This window comes from Pipistrellus kuhlii, unplaced genomic scaffold, assembly GCF_014108245.1.
Source record: "Pipistrellus kuhlii isolate mPipKuh1 unplaced genomic scaffold, mPipKuh1.p scaffold_m20_p_2, whole genome shotgun sequence".
NCBI lineage: Eukaryota > Metazoa > Chordata > Mammalia > Chiroptera > Vespertilionidae > Pipistrellus > Pipistrellus kuhlii.
In genome coordinates this window covers 26,141,706-26,160,659 of record NW_023425515.1, presented here as the reverse complement: position 1 = coordinate 26,160,659, position 18,954 = coordinate 26,141,706, and the positions used below count along the sequence as shown (strand labels likewise).

Here is an 18,954-nt window from a genome sequence, read left to right as displayed (position 1 = left end):
CCTTGGTTGCAGGCATATCCCCAGTGGGGGGCGTGCAGGAGGCAGCTGATTAATGTTTCTCTCTCATCAATGATTCTAACTCTCTATCCTTCTCCCTTCCTCTCTGAAATCAATAAAAATATATCTAAAAAGAAAAAGAAAAGAAAAGAAAAGAAACAAAATGTCCAAAGGTTATTTTCTAGTAAAAAAGAAAGAACAGAAAGAAACATAGTGAAATTTAAACCAGGTAATCAAACCCTGAAGAAATTAGAAGGTTAGAAAACACTATTAGGTTGTAAGTATTAAAAGTGCATCCTTAAGGAAAAATGGCCACAGTTAAAAAAAAATGAATTAAAAAGTCACATTTATCATTCTCTGCTCCACCTCTCTCACAGTCTGAGAAATCGAGGTATGATTATTATAAAATTTTACTATTCATTCTAAAGTCTTTAGTTCCATTAAACAAACCAGTTTTTCCACATGTACATCAAAACAAATCAGTAAAACTGGTTTTGAACACAAAGAAAAAGAGTGGTTGCCATAAATCTGCTTAAAGGAATGAAGTAAGCGTATGATCTTTATTTACTCTAACATAAAACCCCACTATTAAAAGTTTAGCTTCTAGAACAGTGTTTCTCATAAAGCAGAGAAGTAAAATTATAGTAGTTCTGTCTTCCACACATCCTAGAAAAACATTTTCTCCAGATAAGCATGCCCTAAATGCCTATGTGGCTAAAAACAAAGGTGGCAAGATTACAATTGAAAAATAATTGCAAGGAACTAAAATATAATTACTATTGGCTGTAGTAAGATTGGTATCAGAAATTAACCAGGGCAAGAAGGTAATCAACAAACCTTAATGGAAAATTTAACTTTTTTATTTGAATGAGGCAAAGGCTACAGTTTTCTTGTTTTCCTCCAGAACATTAGGACACCTAATAGCTATTTAGAGAGAAAAACTATGAATCCTAGCTAATAAAATGGTAATATGCAAATTAACCATCACTCCGTCACAAATATGGCAGCGCTCATAGTGGCAGGGGCTCTGGATGCTGGCAGCAGCGCCCTGGCAATGGGCCCCAGCATTGCCGTGTGCCCTGGCCCGCAGAGGGAGGGCGGGCAGGCCTCTGGCCAGAGGCCGGCCAGGGCATGGGACCCTGACCTCGTTGTAGGCTGGGCTGAGGAACCCGACCTCCTTTTCCCCCTACTATACAACTGGGTCTCTAGTTGTATTATAAAAGGAAAAAACTATTTCATCAGATAATTAATTGAATTTACTATGTGAATCTGTTACCTAAAATATGCTACTGTTAAGAAAAATACAGAACACACCGCAACTCCCAATGCTTAAATCTCCATAATAAAACTACACTATGGAAAGGCTTGATATTAACCTTTCATACAAGTCATAATTTATGTGTATACTATTACTGACTACTGCCCTAGGTACTGGAATTCCACAGTAAAAGATGATCTCTGCTCTATGGAGCTTACATTCTACCATACAAATAAGATGCAAAGTGAACAGGGCTAAAAGGTTTCTTGGAGGACATGACCTGTGAGTTAAGACCTGAATGACAAGAAAGAAAAAGCCATGTGACCATCTAGGAACAGAATTCTGCAAGCAAAGATAATATAAAATATAAGGGTACTGTAAGATATTTTGAATTGTCTCTAAATGAATTGTCTCTGAATCAGTTTTTTAAAATATGTTTGCTGATTTCAGAGAGGAAGGGAGAGGCAGAGAAAGATAGAAACATCAATGATGAAAGAGAATCATTATCAACTGCCTCCTGCACACCCCCCACTAGGGTTCAAGCCCGCAACTCGGACATGTGCCCTTGACTGTGAATCAAACCCGTGACTTCCTGGTTCCTAGGCTGAGCCATACCAGCCGGAAAAGATCTTTTGACTACACTTCAATGACATTCCATCATGCAAAATAAAGTCAAATGTGGCTTACAAAGCCTTCAGGAATTCATGCAACTCACCTGTAGATCCTATTAAAATATTCTGATTCAGTGTTCTGTAATGGGACCGGAGATTCCCTTTTTAGTAAGTTCTACAGACGAAACTTTGAGTAGCAAGGATCTACAATAGCTCAAGTTCATACCTCATACCACTCCCACACAGTGAATTAATGCTCTTCCCCAAACACCATGTTCTTACCTCTGTGCCTTTTTATATCTTCACTGAATATGGTTTTTCCCTTACCTCCTCCACTTCAAAAACTTTTACTCTCTGTTACAGTTTAGTTCAAACATCACAGAGCCTTCAGGCATATGTTGTTGCTGTTTCCTTTGTGTTCCATGGCCCCTATGCATTCATGTTTAACTCACCACACTTCACATGTCTGTCTCCCCCTGAGACTGTGAGTGTGGGGATATAAAAATGCTATCCTCGACACAAGATACTCAATAAATGTCTTTTGAATACAAGTCACTAAGGTATGGCATTTCTGCCAGTCTTTGAAATAATGTTTGTCACAATCACTTTTATTCCATAACATTTTTTAGAGTAATATACAGTAAAAAATACTGTCAAATTATTAAAAGTCACTTAAAATATAAGACAACACAAATTCAAAATTAAAGTAAAATGTAATACTATTTGATGAGATATTTATCTCATTGCTGGAAAAAAGTCACACTAATTTCACTATTTTAGGGTAAAAAGGGCAAAACAAAGATGGTACTCTTTGGTAGACTTTCCATTTAAATACCTACAGAAAATTAAGAATGGCATCAATTTGTAGTATATCTTCCCCCCTTAAATTAATAAGGACTTTTATTAAGTTTTAAAAATAAATGACAAGAATGGTATCTAAATCAAATGCTTACATTTGCAATCCTCTCTTTACCACTCACCTTCCTCATCGATCCATTTCATGGTAAAAAGCTGTTCATTGTCAAAAGAACACATGTCTCGAACCTCATTGCAAAGGCCCTCGAAGGAGATGGAAGGTTCAAAGTGTGTTATCATGATATCCCTGAAAAAGAAAGGGAGTTTCGAGTTAGACAAGGATTAAAATGAATAATGCTCTAAATGCCTGACGATATTAAATCGTCCATTAAGGACTTCAGCTGTTTTGTATGTGCATCGACATATGTTGCTTTCAGTAAACTATCTGTGCAAAGTAAAAATTAAATCTGTAAGAAACCAAAGTACAAATTAAATTGGTAAGATACTCAAAATATGTAAGAATAAATAAATGTGTAAGCAATATTATATAAATCCACTTAGCAGCCATTCATTATAAAACTTAAAATGTAACAAAAAGTAGGTAAGTGGATAAAAAAGCTGTGGTACTCAGTGATTGAGTGTGGACCTATGAACCAGGAGGTCACGGTTCAATTCCTGGTCAGGGCACATGCCCACGTTGCAGGCTTGACCCCACTGGGGTTGTGCAGGAGGCAGCTGATCAGTGATTCTCTTTTATCACTGATGTTTCTATCTCTCTCTCTCCCCCCTTCCCTTCCTCTCTGAAATCAATAAAAATGCATTAAAAAAATAAAATAAAAAGCTATGGTACATTTACACAATGGAATACTACTCCGCATAAAAAGGAAGAAATTTTACCCTTTGCAACACCATGGACGAGCCTGGAGAACATTGTGCTAAGTGAAAAAGCCAGTCAGAGAAAGATAAGGACCATATAATTTCGCTCATACATGGAATTTAATGAGCAAACTGAACTATCAAGCAAACTAGAGACATACTCATAGATAGAGAGCAGGCAGACAGCTTGGGGAGGGGGGCTTAAAGGTGGGGGAGAGATTGAGCAAAAAAGAAAAAAAAAAAGAGAGAGAGAACTCATGGACATGGACAACAGTGTTGTGACTGTGGAGAGGAGGGGTGGGTGGAGGTGGAAGAGGGCATAGAGAAAATAAATGGTGATGGAAAAACTAAAATCAATAAAAAAAAAAATAAATAAATAAAATAAGGAGTTTTAAGCAGAAGCCTGGGGCTTCTCCCAAGGAGCCATGAGAAGCCTATGATTTAATCATACAGTAGTCAGCCAGTCATCCTTCCAAAGGTAAGTTAAACAGACTGAATGAGTCTAAGGGAACACTTATATAACCATCTCTATGTGTCACACTCTGTTCTAAGCGTTCACAAAGTTAATGTAGTTCATGTGCTTCCTGTTTTAAACTTTCCAAATGCCTTTTGTCTCTTATGCAGAGTAAAATCCAAAGTCCTCACTTCTACAAAGCCCGCTGTGAACTGGCCCTGGCTACCTCTTCTACCACCAGACAGATAAACAATGTTTGTAGCCCACCACCTACCCCAGCTACAATGTAAGCTCATGATATTCCTAGTGGCCAACATAATGCCTAACACAGAATGGCTATTTGGCAAATATTTTTGAAGAGATGAAGGAAATGACAGTGTTAGGAACTGTGAATATACCTGAGTATTTGGAGCATAGAGTAGGAAATTAAAAATGTCAGTCATCTGCAAAAAAGTTAAAACTTCAGTCTTAGGGGCTATTAAAGGTAAGCAGAGAGCCAAGCATGGAAATTGAATTGCCTTTTTATGATAATCATTCTCTTCCTAAGTATCTCATGGTTTTCTGCCCCTTCTTCTAAGAGTCCTCTTGTCTTGGCTTTCTTAACAGTATGCTACCCTGGCTCTCTTTCTACTATATTCTGAACACTTTTGTCTTCAATCACAAGATATTCTTTATACCTGCTCTATTATTCCTTCATTCAGTCCCCGTCCCTCAAACCTACTTCATAATCAATGTTTTAACTACTATCTCTAGGGGCCTCCTAAATCTATAATTCCAACTCTGTGTAATATTTAAGACTCTTGATAATCTGGTTCTAATTTCTATTCTCAACTTGATCCCATCATTTCCAACACAAATTATTGCAAATATTTGGTTTCACATCACAATCTTCAAATATAAGATCTTGATGATCCAATCTTTAACCTTGACATTTCCTCAGTTTATGAGGGAGGTGGGGATCAATCTTAACAGGTACTTCAACACCAACTTCCATTAAACCTTTTTCAACCAAACCAGTCCAATAGTCTATACTTCTAAACCTGTCCAACATGTATTTTATGTTCCACCTTTTGTTATTTAACTCATCATATACTGATAATACATCCTCAACTAAATTGTAAACAACTGGAAGACAAAGATTTTGGACTTTTAAATATATTTTATTGATTTTTTACAGAGAGGGAGAGAGATAGAGAGCTAGAAACATCAATGAGAGAGAAACATCGACCAGCTGCCTCTTGCACGCCCCCTACCGGGGATGTGCCCGCAACCAACGTACATGCCCTTGACCGGAATCAAACCTGGGACCTTTCAGTCCGCAGAGCGACACTCTACCGCTGAGCCAAACCGGTTTCGGCAGATTTTGGACTTTTAAATATATTCACATAACCAATGACATAATTAGGATTAGAATATTTCTCTTTTTATTTAATATATCTTATTGATTTTTTACAGAGAGGAAGGGAAAGAGATAGAGAGCTAGGAACATCGATGAGAGAGACATCGACCAGCTGCCTCTTGCACACCCCCTACCGGGGATGTGCCCGCAACCAATGTACAGTACATGCCTTTGACCAGAATCGAACCTGGGACCTTTCAGTCCGCAGACCGACGCTCTACCACTGAGCCAAATCGGTTTCGGCAGGACTCGAATATTTAACTATAGAAGAAATACTTTCTAGGAGAAATCCATCTTCCAGAAAATGTACTTATGACAAGGGAATATCACTGTTTCTTTTGCCTATAAACATGTACAGAATACTGAGTATGTTCCAGGCATTTAAACAAACTTTATCTTACATAATCTTCAAAACAACCATCAAACTAGACATACTAATCCTATTTTACCAATGTAAAAAGTAAAACACTTTCAACTCTGGAATATCTGCCAATGTCTCACGAGTAGAAAATAGAATATGAATTAAAATCCAAATCTTCTAATAACCTCATGGTGGATGCTTTAATCTGACCTTCCCCCTCCGCACTCCCCACCTCCAGGTTCACCCATTAGCAACGATGCATTTATTATACCAGCTGCTGGAACTATTACCAGCAGACAATCCCCAGCTGTCAGCCTCCTTCAGAGATTTCACTCTTTGCAGATGATCACACCCCCTTCTTAGAAACAGCCCACAACCAATGACTAATTCGATGTGGGGTATAAAAGGGCCCTAGATGTGACTCAGGAAAGCTCTGAAGTGTGAACTGCTCTTCAGAACTCACTCTCTGGAGAGTTAATTAAGGTTTCTGTTGAGATTTCAGAGCACCTTGATTCTTTCCTACCTAAGCTTGCTCCCTTCCCTTCCCTCTTCCTCCATAGCTACCGATTCCAAGAGTCCTCCTGTATAAATCTCCTTCATGCTAATCTGAGACACAACTTTCCACGCTAGCTATTATCAGAAGATATTGTTTTGACAAAAAATATAATGGATACAAACAGTCAATCACACTTTTAAGAGATTGGCTAATGAAAAATGTAACCCTTGTTTTGGAAATTAGTCTACTTAATACCTAAAGGTAATTAATTTTTTGAATTTTCAGAGAAAATACATTGCTGACATATATAAATTATACATATTTTAAGTCTCCTCCAACTAAATGTAAAATCCATGAGAGCAGGAACCCTGTTTTGCTCTATATCATCAGTACCTAAAGCAGTGTCTGGCCAGAATGGATGCTCACTTAATATATATGTTAAATGAATGGAGGTGTCACATGCTGTACTCTAAAGAAAGCAAGGGAAATGTGAAAATAAAAAACATTCCAGGAAAGAGGAATGGCACATAAGAGGCAGCTGAACTATACTGGTTCAGACCATGAGAGCTGAAGCCAGGCTCTGTCACAGCTGTGTATCCTTACGTGAGTTCCTTATCTTCTCTGTGGCTCAACTTCATCATTTATAAAATAGGTGTAATAATATCTCATATGGTATTATAAAGATTTAATGGATTAAGTGAATTAATCTTTATAATTCTTAGAATAGTGCATATAGCATACTCTATATGTATTTAATAAATTTTAAAAAATAGCCTGGCTGGTGTGGTTCAGGGATTGAGCATCGACCTATGAACCAGGAGGTCATGGTTTGATTCCCGGTCAAGGCACACACCCCGATTGTGGGCTTGGTAAATAATAATAATAATAATAATAATAATTTAAATAGAAGTGAAACCTCATTAGAGAGATTAAAAATAGCCCAACCTTCTAAAAGCAAAACTCAGATGTTTCTGGTTTAATATGGTACGAGGAACACACATCTATATCTTTTCATCATAAGGGCCCACTGAAATGACAAATTATCAAAGGCTTTGCAAACAAACAAACAAATAAAAAAAGGGCACAAACAGCATACTACCAGGAATTATGAGAAAGTCCTAGAGTATTGAAAACAGATGGGATTAAATTGACCCCAGAAACCATACCTGCCCCAAACAACAAGAATTATGAGAAACTTTAAAAAAGAGAAGTTTTATTGACACAAGATTACTTTTCCCTCCTCTAAGCATCTAATCATATCACCTCGAATCTTCAACTGCATAACACTTTTACATAAGCATTCATTATAAATTCTTTTCTAACTCGCTTTAAAGAAAAAACTAAGAGTTAAAGAGTAGAATGATGTTATAAACCTTTACAATGTAAAAATTACTAAGAAAAATCATGATATGGAAAAAAAAAAAAGGAAGTATAAATTTAAAAATGTTCCTTTCCAAGTTCCTAAACTAATAATACAAAAATGGGCAAAGTACTTGAACATATATTTCTTCAAGGAGGATATACAAATGACCAACAAATTTATGAAAACATGTTCAATATCCCTAGTCATTGGGGAAATGAAGATGGAAACCAAATGAAGTATCACTGTACACCCATTAGGGTGCTGACTATTTAAAAAACACACAGAATAACAAGTGTTGACAAGGATGTGGAGAAAAATTGTTGCATTGTTGGTGGAAATGTAAAAAGGAAATTTCCGTAGAATCCAGTAAGTCCACTTCTTGGTATCCAAAAGAACTGAAAGCAGATTCTTCACCAGATATTTGGACACCCATGTTCATGGCAGCATTATTCACAATAGCCAAAAGGTGGAAGCAACCCAATGTCCATCAACAGATGAATAAAATTGTGTGTGTGTGTGTATGTGTGTATATGTACTAAAAGACTATTCCGTTTTGAAAAGGAAATTCTGACACATGCTACAACATGGATAAACCTTGACTTGAAAAAAGGCCAGTCACAAAAAGACAAATACTGTAATGATTGCACTTATATGAGGTATCTAGAGTAATCAGATTCATAGAAACAGAAAGTAGAATAGTAGCTGTCAGGTGTTGAGAGGGGAAATGGGGAGTTGTTCACTAAGGACAGAGTTTCAGATTTGCAAAATGCAAAATTCTGGAGATTGGTTGCACAACAGTATGAATGTAATTAATACTACTGAAGTGTACACTTTAAAAGCAAGAAAAGGTATATTATTTAAATTATAAATGTAATTACAAAAAGGATTAAAAATAGTCAGATGAGAGAATAATGAAGATGTGTTAAATTTGTCATCATTCACATTAATCAACAGATATATTAAAGCAAAACAAAATTTTTAAAGTAATTAACTCTGGATGGTGGAATTGGGGATTTGGCTGAGACTAGAGATGGAAAGTTGTACTTTGTACTTAGACCCTGCTGAATGGTATAAGTATTATTATTTTTAATTCTTTATTGTTGAAAGTATTATGTGTCCCCTTTTCCCACCCTTGTCATCTCCCAGCTTGCCCCTGTCCCCTAGTCCCAGTCTACACCTCCCTCATGCTTAATGGTATAATTAGTAATTTTTCTACTTTAAAGCAACTTTTCTTTCAAAATATGCTCAAGGTTATTAGTATGAGAGAGTAAGGGTTGGCAGAAATGTATTTTAGAATTAAATCGGAAGAGAAGGAAAGGAAATTTCTTTGGCAAAAACAAGTGTGACATTATCATTTTTTAATGCAAGGGGAAAATAATTAGTATGATCAGATATCTTCAAGCTATCATTTCCTTATTCAGGTCCACATGGAGTTAAAATTAACACATATGTAAGCAATAGGGATTTTTCAGAAATCTTATTTTTCTCAAGAGCTAAAAAATATTTATCAGAACATACAAATACTTTTTCAAAATCTGTGGAATCCTTAGAAAACATGAATACATACTTCCTAAAGAGTCTCAATGAAGGAGTCATGCTTTATCAACTGCCACTCCTTAAGTTCCAGGAACTAAAATATTTAAGGGAGTTTTATAAACACTTCTCTCAGTAATTGGGAAAACACCATGTTCATATACTCCATAATCACCAAATCCTTATCATAGTAGCAAAGCTAAATTGAGCTGCAGAATAAAGATATTAGATTTTAAAGGTATAAAACAAATTATGCATGGAAGATTTTTTTCTTGTTTTAATTTCAGTGTTACATAAATTACCTCCTACCACTAGTCTTCAACAGACTATTCTAACAGTCTGCTTCACCACAAGGTTTCCCAAAATTACAAATTCAGATAGAGTTTTAGCTAAATTTTTTAAAAGGAAAAAAAATGCATTTTTAAATTTGCTGCTGAACTTCTGAAGACATTTGCTATGTTCCTATGTTCTAAAATATAGAATCTAAAGTTTTTCCTTGGGACTAATTGCTTTTAGAAATAAAAAGAACCACATTCAGCCCTTTTGCTATCTCAACATAAGCTTTTCTCCTTTAAATGTATAATTAAATATGTAATCAGAAAGAAAAATTTTCTTTGGAATCACCAATATAATAGACTTAGCCAGAATTATTCATGGGTGGTAAACCATGGGTGAAAGATTTCGGAGAAACAGAATATTCACACAATCTCAAAGTATCACCCCTCAAGTTAACTGCTAATTGTAAAAAGTCATAAACCATTTTAAGTAATAAAGGATATCGAAAACTGACTCCAAAAGAATAACTGTGAAATATGAATCTGACAATAAAACAAAAAAGTTACCTTAAAAAGCCCTACTAAAATAGTAAAAGGGAAAAAAGAAATTTCTGAGGCTTATTCAGCTTCAATGTTAACATCCATAAAATGGAGATACTGATATATACTTCTGGATATGTGCAAAACACTATTATACTTCTTAGAACATGTGGGTGCATCTTGAAAGTTAGTTCTTATGCTCTTTAATGTACTTCAAAGGCAAAAAAGGAGACTGGGTATCTCTTAATATAATTTATTAAATTTTTCTAGATATTGTTCATATTTTATTAAATAACCGATCACTGCTAAAATTCAACACTGCCTGGAAAACCTAGCCATATGGTTAAGATAAGAAAAATAAATAAGATATATAAATAAAAAGAGGCAAAACTGTTTTTTGCAAATGGCATTTTCTACCTCTAAATTCTAAGACAGTTAACTAAGAAATTATTAGAACTAATAAGGTGGCCAGTTTGATTTAAGCATACAAAAATACATGGCATATAATAAAATGGAATAAAAGCAATCAAAATTTATAAAAGCAATTTATAAAAGAACTAGAGGCCCGATGCACAAAGATTAGTGCAAGAATGGGCCTTCCTTCCCCTGGCTGCTGGCAGTCTTTGCTCTGGCCGGAGCCGCCTTTGCACCTTCCCACCTGCCCAGAGGCCCTCAGCAGCTGGAGTGGTGCAGAACGCCTGCGCTGTCACCATGACTACAATGCACGTGTCCAGCCCCACTCCCAGCAGCTCCCTGCCTGTGTATGCAAATTAACCCACCAAATTTGTTGGGTTAATTTGCATATTCACTCCTGACTGGCTGGTGGTCGTTGCAAAGGTACAGTCAATTAGCATGTTATTCTTTTATTAGTGTAGATGATAAAATATCTAAGAATAAATTTAATAGGAAATGTGTAAGACCTATGGAATGGGAACCTTACTGAAAAACATGGAAGAAATTAATAAATAGGTATTATACCATATACTTGTAAGATGCTAAATATTATAAAACTGGCAGTTCTCAAATTAATCTATAAATTCAATGCAATTGCAAATCAAAATGCCAGTAAGGTTGTTGTTTTTTTGTTTTGTTTTATTTTTAACCTATAAAAACCTTCAAAAATTAATCTGGAATAGAAAATATACAATAGACAAGAAAATCTGGAAACAGAAAATTAATGAAATGGGTCTTTCCATAACATACTATAGTCCAGCTGGTATGGTTCAGTGGATTGAGCATCGTCCCATGGACCAAGAGATCCTGAATTCAATTCCTAGTCAGGGCACTTGCCTAGGTTGTGGGCTCAATTTCCAGTAGGGGGGTGTGCAGGAGGAAGCCAATTAATGATTCTCTCTCATCATTGATGGTTCTATCCCTCTCTCCCTCTCCCCTCCTCTCTGAAATCAATAAATATATATATATATATATATAAAATATATGTGTGTGTGTGTATATATATATATATATATATAAAATATATATGTGTGTGTGTATATATATATATATATATATATATATATATTAAAGAATAATAATAAAAGCCTCAAACATTTCAACCTCTAGAAAGGCTTCCCTCATCCAAACTCCTCTCCAACATCCATCCCTGCAAATACCTTACACACACATTTACTAACACTTCTATGTCTTTCCTCCTATTAGTTTCTTAGTTCCTTGTATTATCCTCTGTGTCTACCCTAGCACCACATGCCTGGCTTATATCCGATAGTAGGTGTTCAACAATGTGTGTGTGTGTGTGTGTGTGTGTGTGTGTGTGTGTATATATATATATGTATATGTATATTTATTTATTTTTTAATCCTTACAATGATATGCTTTTCATTGATTCTAGAGAGAGAGGAAGGGGGAAGGAGAAAAGGAGAGGAAAAAAAGAGAAATGTTGATTGCCTCCTGTATGCCCCTGACTGTGGATTGAACCTGCAACCTGGGTATGTGTCCTGACTGGAAACCAAAACTGTGACCCTTTGGAGCACAGGACAATGCTCTAACCAACTGAGCCACACCATCCAGGGCCAACAAGTTTATTACATTGAATTCAAACACATTTAAGTAATATGTGAAATCGTAAGACTGGAATTTTTAAAATTCATATTTTAACAAGTTCCATTTCAATCATAAAAAAAAAAAAAAAAAAAAAAACCCACCTTAAAAGGAGGTTTGTGTGTTGTATTATCTTGGACCTGTAGGAAATTTTTTTTTAAATATCTATGTTTTTATTGATTTCAGAGAGGAAGAGAAAGGGAGAGAGAGAGATAAAAACATCAATGAAAGAGAAACTTTGATCAGCTGCCTCCTGCACACTCCTACTAGGGATTTAGCCTGAAACCCCGCATGTGCCCTGACTGGGAACCGAACCATGACCTTGCTCATGGGTGAATGCTCAACTACTGAACCACATCGGCCCGGCAGGGAGAATTTTCTGTAGAAAACTGTTTCTTTCTCCTGTTTCATTAGATCTTGCACATGGTCTCACCAGCCTCTCCCTCCACTCTTCAGCTTTAGTCCTCACTGTTAACAACAACTTACCGCCATATCATCTAATTCAAATTTCTGAGAGGGCTGTTTTGGTTTTGGTCTTTGGCACCAGGCCACCATGTCCTTTCTCTCTCCCCAGTAAAGCTATGGATCAATTGCTGGATGGTTAGGTGTCAAGCAGAAGCTCTAGGATCAATATCTAACATTCCCCCAATTTTCAACTCCATATACTATTTTTATTTCCTTAGAACCATTACTAAAGTCTATCATTAAAATTATGTTGCAATTCTTCAAAAAAACAAGTCTTGTTAAGACTTGTTAACAGTAAAAAAAAAAAAAAAAAAAAAAAAATCCTGCCGATTTCTTCACGGAACCAGCTATACATTCCAAATATGCAAGGAGTTAACAATCTTATCTGTCTACACAAAGAATCCTCTGAATTGTTGTAACTGCTCAACAGCAGCAGTTTAAAAAGCACTTTTTACAAAATGTCCTAAACACTTACAACGTAAAGGAATGAGTAGCCCAGACATTTCCTTGTTAAATTTGATCCCATAATAACAAGTGATTTCATATAAGGATAAATCACATCCCATGGCAATCTATCACTAACCAACAAAACCTGTTTCTCTTCCTCCGAACTAATACCATTCGGGTAATGATTGAAGGAAGGCCACTCACTGGCAAGCCACTGAGGCCAGGAAAGAGGGGTTCAGGCTGGGAGACAGGGGCTCTTAGGGGGGCTCCAATAAAATCAGGGTCTCAGTGCTATTACTCTCTTGCTTAAAAACTAGAAAAAAATCTAATTAAATGTCTGTATGGCTAGGAGACATCACATTTGTATTAAAAAGAAATTTAACAGAATGATAACACTATACACATCTTTGAAAGAAGAGGGCCATTAATCACTACAAAATGCTGCTATTCTGAGATTCAACATGTACTGGATAGAAATGTTGTTAGAAGGAAATAAGGGGAAAGCTCTTGGATAATAGCTATTCAGAAAATCTGAAATAAAAATACTTTTTTTCCAATGTAGATTGTCCTTACATTTCCTGACAAGAAGGATTTTTATTTTAAAATCAGGTAGGTGTTCTAGTTAGGTAACCTGTTTATTAACTATCCTCATTGGTGACTCATTTTAGTCACCTGAACATTTACATATCATAACTATCAATTTAGACTATTGTTAAAAACATAAAATCTTAACAGATCTAATTTCAGAGGGGAGAAATTGGTACAATTTAGAGTGCTGATGTTGTCTTTAAATGAGGCTTGAAATGAAGGCACTATTAGAAAGCTTTCATTGAATTAAAGGCGCTAAAGGGCAAGAGATTCTTTCATTCCTTAGCAAAAATTCATAGGTATAAAATAAAACAAAGAAAATGTTAGCTTGAACGTCTTGGAGAAATTTTAGTCCAGCGTTAAAAGGGTAATGAGCCAAGAAAATATGATAATGCATTCCTAAAGTATAGCATACTTTGATTTCTTTCCAAAGGAGAAGCTTACAATGATTTAAATTTACTAATTAGGCCTATGTACATTTGTCAAGCTAATAAAAATGGAAATAAAGCACCAGTTTCTTCATCTTCCATAGTTGGAATAATTGAAAACTACCCATATTTAATAAGTCAAGAATTTATATATTTAAAGTCATAAAGGTAAATCAGAAAACTAAAAACAATAGACTAACAATAAAAAATGAGAGGAACCACGAGGAGAAAAAGCAAAAGGTAGTATGCATCCAATTTCTCATCTTTCAGAGTATCAAAAGATATTATCTAATGTTGATAAATCACAAAATAGAGCTATAACTTTTAAAATAATAAAGGCAATCTCCAGAAGAACCAGAAATCAAGTGTCAACAGTGGCTACCTCTGGAGGTTGGCAAGGTGAGATGGGGAACACTTTATTTTACATCTGGACAATTTGCACTCTCCTACCAAGTGTGTATATTCTCATTTCTTAATCTACCTTTTAAACTACCAATAATCAGATACCTTTAAAAAACAACACCAAGTACTATATTTCATTCTCTGAATCTAACAGCTCATGACCTGTAGTCTTTATAAAATGGAGCACACTTTGTGAAATATCTATTAAAGGTAAGATAAAAGAAGCAAAGCTTTTTTCCCCATAATGCAAAATTCATAGCTGACCATCCTCAAGTTAACTGTGGTAACTACAAACCATTTAAAAAAACAAAAATAAAAAAAACCCCTACACACCATTCTTGGCATTGTTTTAAAATCAAGACCTCCTTGATCACCCTGGCTGGTGTTCCCAGAGTTAGAGAGCATCAGTCCCGCACGGAAGGGTTGTGGGTTCAATTCCTGGTCAAGGGCAGGTACATGGGGTATAGGCTCGATCCCTGACCCCAGCTAGGGTGCATTGGAGAGGCAACCAATCAATGTGTCTCTCTCACATTAATGTCTCTCTCTCTTCCTCCTCCCCGTCCTTTCACTCTCTCTAAAAATCAATGGGAAAAATATATTTGGGGAAATTAACAAACAAAAGACCTCCCTGTGTCAATTTAAGCAAAAACACTGATATTGTCCAAAATACCTATGAACAACTTGTGAATACAGTCAAGCTGATACACACAGATCAGACGCTTCATGGCAGCAAACAAAATAAACCAGTATGTCCTTACATCCATCAGTAACATTTAGGGGGTTTATATTTTCTTTGAAATCAAAGCGAGAGTTTTGCTTTTAAAGTTTGCTATCTCCACTGATCCTTTCAGGAATGTTCAAGTATGCATTGCAGTTTCAACCTCCCAGTGCCTGAGGTTTTTTTTTTTTTTTTAAAGCAATTTATTTCTGCCTGGACAAGCAGAGAGACATGCCAAGATGGTTGGGTTTTCTGTTTAACCCTTAGTTTCAAACCTCTGTTCTCACACTAACATTTCACATTTCTGATCCTCCTAAATATAATTATATCAAAGACATTTAAAAACCATCAACTGAATTGAAGGGAATGGGGGACACTTCAGGTCACTGATTACGGAATATGATTTAATACCACGATCTCAGGACTGGGTTATTTCTGGCAACCACGGTTAATTATAACTTAGATAATAACATGAATAAAGATCACAGATTTTTCCAGCTGTGCCTTAGCCGCCTCCTCCTCCTCTCTCACCTTGCATTGTCTCTCACCCTAGGGGGAAGACCCACGAGGCAACACAACAACCTTTACAGGGAAGCATTCACAGAACTTTACGCATGCACGCTCTAATCTTGGAGATATAAATACTAATGCACATCCCTAAAAATGCATCCACTCTCCTCTGAAATAACAACTGCTGTGTCTCATTTCCTGGCAGCCGGACCACACTCCAGACACTAGAGCACACTTGGTGAACTCTTGCAGGCAATCAAAGAAACCTGACTTAGAGAACCAGAGGCTTTCTTTCAGGCCTGCTGGACATCCAAAGGGCCGCCAGCACAACGGGAGCCCCCATCTTTCCAGCCCAGAGCAAACTTAGTTCACGGAGGCATCGTCCCTCGGAGTCAACTCCGAAGAACACGTCCAGACTTAATGACCTCTAAGCCCGTGGACATGTCTCATCAGGCGGGTCCACCCAGCCCATCAGGTGGACCTACTCGATCCCCAGGCTCCTCCTCCCTCGGACCCTCAGCCACGCGACTCCCAGGCGCCCTGTCCCCCCTACACTTAGAGGGCGCTCCCCACCCCAGCGCCCCATGCCACGCTCCTCCCCCGGCCACCCATCCCGAGCCCCAAAGCCGCCCTCCCAGACCAACCTGCCACCGCACGTCCCGTCCGCCACACACACACACACACACACACACACACACACACCACCTCCAGCCCCGGAGCCGGCCTTTCCCCGCCCGCCCTCCCCGCCTCTCTCCCGGGGCACTCACCCGCGGTAGTAGGCTTTCACCCGGACCTGGTGAGAATGGTCCCCGAAGCCGCCGCCCGCGATCGGGTGAGCCATGGTAGTGCTGTCCCTCTGGGTCGGCATCTCCTTCTTCCCCCGCCTCAACGCCGGAGGCCGAGGGTGCCGGGGGCGCGCCGAGGGGAGACTCCGCCGCCGCCGGAGCCTTCCCCGGAGCCGCGGCGGTGCGCTCCGCCGCTCTACCTGCTCTCCCGCCCCGCGGCGCGGACCCAGGGGCCGCCGCGCCCGGGCAGCCGGAACCACGCGGCTCCTCCCACCGCCCGCGGCCGCCACCGCCTCTACCTCGGCAAGGAGGACCCAGCACGCCTCCCCGCCCGGGCCCCTCCCACCTCGCGGGCTCCCGAAGCCCACATTCCGCCGGGAGGGAGGGAGGGCGGGAGGGCGCCACCGCGGAGCCGACTCCGGGAGCCTTGACGCCCGGCTGAACCATTCCGGCCAGGAGAAGGGGGGGAGAGAGGACTGAGAGGCGCTAACCACTCCATCGCCTACCGGGAGAAGGTCTTCCGTGGAAGCCGGGTGAGAGAATAAGAAAGATTTGGGTAACTGGAGTTCTTAAAAAAAAAAAAGCCCCTTCCCTTAAAGGGAGAATGGTAGAGGGGAAATGCTGCGGCGTCTCCCCCCGTTTTCTAACTTGGTAGCGCCCGTGGACAGCCGACTTGGAATCTCGGTAGAGTTCCCGAGCGGGGATTCTGGGATTTGGAGTTCCCGGGGGATTCTGGGACTTGAGGTTCCGTCCGTGCAGAGCGCCTGGCATTCTGGCTGAGTGTCTCCAGCTTGCGCCCCCAGGAACCATCCAAGTGGAAATCCTGATTCCAGCTTGGGCGTCCCAAGTTCCTGGGAATGACTGGGCTGCGTCACGATCTCGGCTCTTTTTTTTTTTTCTGTGATGAAGTCTCGCTTCCAGTTGCATTCATCATCCCAATTATACAGTAGGAACGAAAGTTGGATTACCTGCTCAGCATAGCCTCTTGCATGGATAGAATTAAACAGGGTAGCCAATGTAATAATGAAAGTAATAAAGGAGGAAACTCAAATAAGAAAATATGATAGAAGACTGACTTTTCTTCCTTCTTGGCCTCCATATCTAGGACCGTGTATGTTGCATAGAACAAGTGTACGATGGATGTAACCAATCCATCCTTCCATCCATTGCCTTTTTTTTTTTTTTTTTTTTCCTGTTAACACTGGCAGACAAAGGATTAAAAGAATCTGTCCTTCCACTGGTCTTGGCTCTGTCACATACTGCAGTTAGAGGTAGCATGAATCCAGCTCCTGCATCAGTCCTGGAACCAACCCATGCTGAAAGAGTTGGAATCATGGAGGAAATAACTTTTCTTACTATGAAAACACAGGGTTGGGGGGATTGACTCATCAGAGATATTTGTGACGCTTAGTCTGGTATGTTCTGACACCTAGCCTGGTATGTTCTTGAACTGTTACAAACTTGGATTATATGTTTTAATAAAAATCCCCATTGAAAGACTTGGTATCAGAGTTTATGGCAACTGGGGCCCTGCATCAGCATGTTAAATATGAATCAACTAGGGGTCTGGTGCATTAAATTCGTGCATTGGGAGTGGGGGAAGGTGTCCCTCAGCCCAGCCTGCACCCTCTCTAACCTGGAACCCCTTGAGGGAAGTCCAACTGCCTGGTAGGATTGGACCTAAACGGGCAGTTGGACATCCCTCTCACAATCCAGGACTGCTGGCTCCCACCCCCTCACCTACCTGCCTGCCTGATTTCCCCTAACCACTTCTGCCTGCCAGCGTGATCACCCCTGTCCTCCCTTGCCAGCCTGTTCACCCCAACTACCCTCCCCTGATGGCACAGTCACCCCCTAACTTCACTCCCTGGCCAGCCTGGTCACCCCAATTTCCCTCCCCTGCAAGCCTGGTCACCCCCAATTGCCCTCCCCAGCTGGCCTGGTCATCCCTAACTGCCCTCTCCTGCAGAGCTGGTCCCTCACAACTGCCCTTCCCTGGCAGCCATCTGTGGCAGCCACATGAGGGCAGCCATCTTTGACTACATGGGAGTGGCCATTTTGTGTGTTGGAGTGATGGATGTAGCAATATGAAGTGATTTGCATATTACCTCTTTATTAGATAGGATTAGCTTTGGAATATAAAGTATTTCTGAAGTGAGATTGTGAAATTTTAACTGGCTTAATGGAAAATTTAATATGCTTCTGACAACTTTGAAAGATTATATAATGTCCTAGAAAAAGAAATTTATCTTATATGGGAAGCAAGACTTTAGAAAGGTAAGGCATGAAAACCTTTTTATTTTGGATTCTTATTCCTTAGCAGTTTGAAAAATACTTCATTATTGTCCTCATAGCATACTTTGAAGGTAAATAATTTTTTTTCCAGAGAGACTTTGATTACTTTGTCATCAACATGAGTCTATAAATATTGATAATTTGCATTAATGCCACCATATAAATAAATATTCCTTTTCTGGATGATGAAAGCATGACCTTATGATTATCAGAGAAAGTCTGACCTTAGTTTTTTAACAGCATTATTGAGATATAATTCACATATCACATGAGTCATTCATTTAAAGTGTACAATTCAGT

The 18,954-nt window shown here is 38.8% G+C and overlaps 1 protein-coding gene across 4 annotated transcripts in view; it reads right to left on the bottom strand.

Annotated features, from left to right (window-relative positions):
* The window catches only part of PRKCI (protein kinase C iota), a 62,869-nt gene extending 46,194 nt beyond the window's left edge, over window positions 1–16,675 (bottom strand). Inside the window, exons 1-2 of one of the 4 annotated variants that reach the window (XM_036447797.2) lie at window positions 16,342–16,675; window positions 2,847–2,968 (exon numbers count right to left, since the gene is read on the bottom strand). In XM_036447797.2, coding sequence (XP_036303690.1) covers window positions 2,847–2,968; window positions 16,342–16,442 — 223 coding nt within the window. In that variant the 5' untranslated portion in view covers window positions 16,443–16,675. Of the gene's footprint in view, window positions 1–2,148; window positions 2,279–2,846; window positions 2,969–16,341 lie in introns of those variants that run through there. The other 3 variants (XM_036447798.2, XM_036447796.2, XM_036447799.2) reach the window with 3 other exon arrangements.
* Between the last annotated feature and the right edge of the window lie 2,279 nt (window positions 16,676–18,954).